The sequence below is a fragment of the Eurytemora carolleeae genome, unplaced genomic scaffold (assembly GCF_000591075.1).
Source record: "Eurytemora carolleeae unplaced genomic scaffold, Eaff_2.0 scaffold2806, whole genome shotgun sequence".
Taxonomy (NCBI): domain Eukaryota; kingdom Metazoa; phylum Arthropoda; class Copepoda; order Calanoida; family Temoridae; genus Eurytemora; species Eurytemora carolleeae.
The window spans coordinates 1-5,106 of record NW_019398689.1 but is presented as its reverse complement, the minus strand read 5'-3'; the positions used below and the strand labels follow the sequence as shown (position 1 = coordinate 5,106).

At 41.2% G+C, this 5,106-nt stretch overlaps 1 protein-coding gene across 1 annotated transcript; it reads right to left on the bottom strand.

The window, feature by feature from the left end:
- Positions 1–2,637: 2,637 nt before the first annotated feature.
- On the bottom strand, positions 2,638–5,100 carry LOC111717590 (uncharacterized). Its single transcript, XM_023493087.1, has 2 exons — positions 3,066–5,100; positions 2,638–2,816 (listed from the first exon to the last, which is right to left on the bottom strand). The coding sequence occupies exon 1, from the start codon at positions 4,916–4,918 to the stop codon at positions 3,446–3,448; it is 1,473 nt and encodes a 490-aa protein (XP_023348855.1). The 5' UTR covers positions 4,919–5,100; the 3' UTR covers positions 2,638–2,816; positions 3,066–3,445.
- Positions 5,101–5,106: the final 6 nt, after the last annotated feature.

Below are 5,106 nucleotides of genomic sequence, written 5' to 3'. Positions count from 1 at the left end.
TCTCTGCAGAGTTTAAAAACTCATATATAGTAACCTTCGCATTATCAGAAAATACTCCTACATCATTAGTATCCCCCTTAGATGAATTGATGCTGTGGATCTCTGCCTTGTTGTACAGTATTTCTACTTTTGAACACCAGTTGGCCGCATCATCCAAAAGATCGGTAACATAGTCCACGTAGTTATCATCGCTACCAGGAAACTTGATATATCTCTGTACAGCTTTCTGGATATGTTCTACAGCATTATGAATACTCGGGACATCGACGGTTTTACATTTCTTGATCAGAGGAATATCCAGAGGTTCTTCATTGATCTCACTATCAGTAAGCTGCCTCAATTGTCTCTCCAACCTTTCGATCCCTTTCCTCACAACCTCTCGTTCCTTTGAATTGCTATCATCTCTCTCAACCATCCTAGAAGCCATCACATCTCCGGGGTAGGATTGCATCACAGACGTATCTCTAATTTGATCTGATAGATCAATCACAATGTTTTGCAAACCTTCAGTCATTTGTTGTCCAGTTACTACGGTTCTTCTTAATTCTCTCATCTCACCTCGAATGGATTCCACTGCAATACCTGGGGCACTGTCATTTATCACTTCTTGCAATGAGGATATTATCTCTGCTGGAACTTCAGGAATAGATTTTTCTCTGATATCATCAACCCAAACCTGGATACAGCGGATCTTATCAAAGATTACAGCTTCCGTTCTTTTGGATTCCACTTCAAAGTTATCCAAACTTGCTCCCTGGGCATCAATCTTCTGCAGAATCTCTGAATTGTTGATTATGATCTCTTGCACTGCATTCTTAGTTGAGTTACATAAGATATCCATCCCTTGTAGAGATAATTCCATATCCCTGACAGTTTTGGATATATTTTCCACCTTCTCTTCCAGTACGGTTTGATAGGAACGAAGATTATCCATCCAGAAATCAGTGTAGTTGGAAATAATCTCTATTGCAATTTGAGGATTGGAAAGGGCTCCATGCTGTCCATCAAGAGTATCTGCTAGCGGTAGGCTAGGATTTATTACCAGGTTGTTCGCTTTAGTCTTGAAGATACGGTTCCCATCAGATTGACGAAGGTTGGATTCCAGCATATCCAGGTTCTGTCTAGCACAGGTGGAACCTGTATCTACTGCAATGATACGGTTTTCCGACCTAGGTGCCACTACAGTGTCCCTGCTAATGTTCTCCAGTGGTGATGTAACCCTAGATATATTCATATTCAGACTCACTCCAGGAAGGTAAACAGGCAGAGATTTGTTAGAATCCGTTCTAACTTCTCCAGGATCATCTCTGAATACATTGTCTGAATTCATACTCCTGCTTAAGGTTTGATTAGATTGAACAGCAGTAGATTGTTGTGAACTAGACCATCCTATGCCAAAACCATCTAGTACTGGGGCATCCTGGATTGTTGCTATAGCTCGTCTCTTCATAGCCTTCAGTCTATCCTTTAAACTATTCAACTCCCCAATAAGACCTGGATCCCCCCTGTTAAGGAGAAACCCCTCAATGCATTGATCAATATCCCTACAGAAACCATCATATTTAGAATTAACAAACTGCATGGACTGTGAGAGAGTGAAATCAATAGCCCCCCATTCATTTATATTCTCTCTAAGTTTAAGATATTTGGATCTAAGTAATTCATTCGACCTAGAATCCCCTTTGGATCTGGTATGGATTCTAGTCTGTAGTCTGGTCCCCAAATTATTACGGAAAGAATCATCAATAAATCCCGAAACATTAATCTGAGGAGTAGAAGTTGAAATCTCATTATTTCTATCCAATTGACGGGCTTGGCTTGGGTTTAAAGTACTATTCATAACATCCCCATCACTTTCTGAGGCTGAACGTCTTCTCCCCCCTCCCATCAATTTATCATGCCCCACAGGCGGAGTTCGCGGTAAAGGCATTATCACTTATCAATTACTAAATCATATAGATTACTCAAAAATTAAAAGAATCAACCCCTTTTAAGATTTTGAGATTGAATGTTTCGCGACCAACCCTGGCCGCTAATAGACAATAAAAAACTCAAGGATAAACCCTTAGATATCGAACCTAGTCATTTTGTAGCTCAGGTTGATTGGAACTTCCTATAATTTCATGACTCCTTAGACTCTTCTACAATCTCTCAGTCTCAGAATAATCAGGGCTCTAATTACAGGATACACGGTTCAATCTAAAGATTGACCGAATTAAAACTTTATTGAATCATACAAGCAAAAAGAATCTAGCACACAATCCTTCAAAAGTTAAGGCCTCTGTAAAACTCAATTTATATCGTTACAATCAAGCCTTTTTAAGGAAAAAGGGATTCTGACAATGATTTAATAACTAAAACATATTCACAAGGTTTAAACTCGTATTTGCGAAGATACATAAATCAATTCCTTTTATCCAACATATATATATATAAAAAGATATGTACCTCAAAGTGCCTTAGCTACGAAAAATCACACAGGTTTACTATCCGTAAATATCAATTTTAACTGACGAGAAAATTCAAGAAACAATATGGCGTGTAGGTAGCGTACACTTATAACTGGTTTAAATGTTCAGAGAGTACGGAGTCCAGCTCTCCCCTCCACAGGGGCTTCACAGTTGAATGTTTCGCGACCAACCCTGGCCGCTAATAGACAATAAAAAACTCAAGGATAAACCCTTAGATATCGAACCTAGTCATTTTGTAGCTCAGGTTGATTGGAACTTCCTATAATTTCATGACTCCTTAGACTCTTCTACAATCTCTCAGTCTCAGAATAATCAGGGCTCTAATTACAGGATACACGGTTCAATCTAAAGATTGACCGAATTAAAACTTTATTGAATCATACAAGCAAAAAGAATCTAGCACACAATCCTTCAAAAGTTAAGGCCTCTGTAAAACTCAATTTATATCGTTACAATCAAGCCTTTTTAAGGAAAAAGGGATTCTGACAATGATTTAATAACTAAAACATATTCACAAGGTTTAAACTCGTATTTGCGAAGATACATAAATCAATTCCTTTTATCCAACATATATATATATAAAAAGATATGTACCTCAAAGTGCCTTAGCTACGAAAAATCACACAGGTTTACTATCCGTAAATATCAATTTTAACTGACGAGAAAATTCATGAAACAATATGGCGTGTAGGTAGCGTACACTTATAACTGGTTTAAATGTTCAGAGAGTACGGAGTCCAGCTCTCCCCTCCACAGGGGCTTCACAGCACAATCGAGTCCGTCAGGGGTTAATAGTTTAGACGAGACGATTTCGTCGCGTAACACTCCCCCAACGCAGCCAGGAAGCAAGAAGAACATCATCATGCTTCAAAGATATTTACCAGTATAATTGGAATCTCATTCCCTGAAAAAAATCACTCTTTGTTTATTCACAAGGTTCTGGAATCACTAATCATCTCCAACACTCAGAAGAGCTAGAACAACTCAATACCCTCAACCTCCTCAGGAATCTCGAACCTGAACTCTAGATTATCAGGGAACGGAATGGTATCCTCTCCTTCAATAATTTCATCATAAGTGAGAACTCGGGCAGGTTTCTTATTCCTAGACCTAGCTCGCTCCCTACTCACAACAGACCTGGAGCAGACAGCTCCTCTGGTCACACCAGAGCATCCAGGAACATTCTTCTCCGTAATTACGGATTCAGCAGCATTCTTATCCACAGCAGAAACATCACCAGGGACGGGATTAGAAGAGGGTTTCTGTCTAGCCAATCTCAATCTCTTCCTTTGATCCTTACCAGGTTTTTGAACTTTGGAGTATGACCTCTTCTGACCACCTCTCCTCCTCCAAACAGGTAACTCTGGTATTCCTTCTCTCCACTTAGACCTCTCACGGAAAGTCGAATCCTCGGAGAGTTCAGTTAGCCAGTTTACACGGGCTTCTCTCAAAGCAGTCTCCTTCCTGGACTTCTCCAGCAATCGGGTTTCCTGAGCTAGAGTATTCAATACTCCCTGAGCTAAACCCAACTCCACTCTGGCCACTCTGGGAGCAACAATATCAAAAATCCGTCGATAAGAAAGCCTCATACAGTCATAGATCATCTTGTAATACAACCTGAACTCTGTATCCCGCATCATCCTCGCAAAGAACGCCTTGAACTTCTCCGGGAACATTCTGGCCCATTCCAGGATACACCAACGCTGATTTCTCCCAAGAGCAGAGCATAGTTCACCAATCCTAGAACATAAATCCACAGAAGGATCGAACACTAGGAATCCAGCATGCATTCCAGGAGGCCGGGTCATCCCTCTTACTCCAGGTACCGGGTTCTTCCATGAATCACTCGAGAGCTCCTCCTCTTTCAGACCAAACCTGAGATAGTCTTTATCTGAAACCCTGGGAAGTCGGAATACCACCTCATTTGACCAATCCACTTGAACTTTAGACAGGATCTCCGACTGAACTCCGAACCATTCTCGAGCCTGAAGAAGAATTCTACACCCTCCACTAGAAACAGATGGCCAAGACCCCAGTACTTGCATCCATACCTTGAGAAGGGGAGTGGTATCACTCTCCAGCTTATCACGATCATCTCTAAATCTCAAGGACCTGATCATGGCGACTCTAGTCTCAGCCTCCTCCTCTGCCATCTGGTAAACCTCAACTCCTTCTAGGGATCTCAAAATCCAGTCGAGAAACCAAGTCACAGCACAGAATTGATCCGACTCCAGGTACCAACATAGTACATCAGGGTCTGGAAAAACATCTCTAAGGAGTAATCCGGCTAGTACATTGTACGTAATGAATCCGAACTTAATATCTCCCAACGCATAACACTTCAGAGGGTCAGGAATCTCCTCCCACCTAAGTCCCCAGAGATCATCTGCTGTAGAAACCATCTTGTTTAAGAGAGAACCCATCACTTGAACTCCCATCGCAGTCATATTCTTGGAGTGGAATTTATATCCAGCCAGTACAGCCAAGGATGTGAGATCTATAAAACCATTCCTCAAGATAACTTCATTCCCAGAGATCAGAGAAAAGAACTCCTGCACCCCCCGAACATCTCTCCGAACTCCAAGTCCGGCAGATACGGGGAGGCATTGGAGTAAATCAATAATCTCAGGCTGAA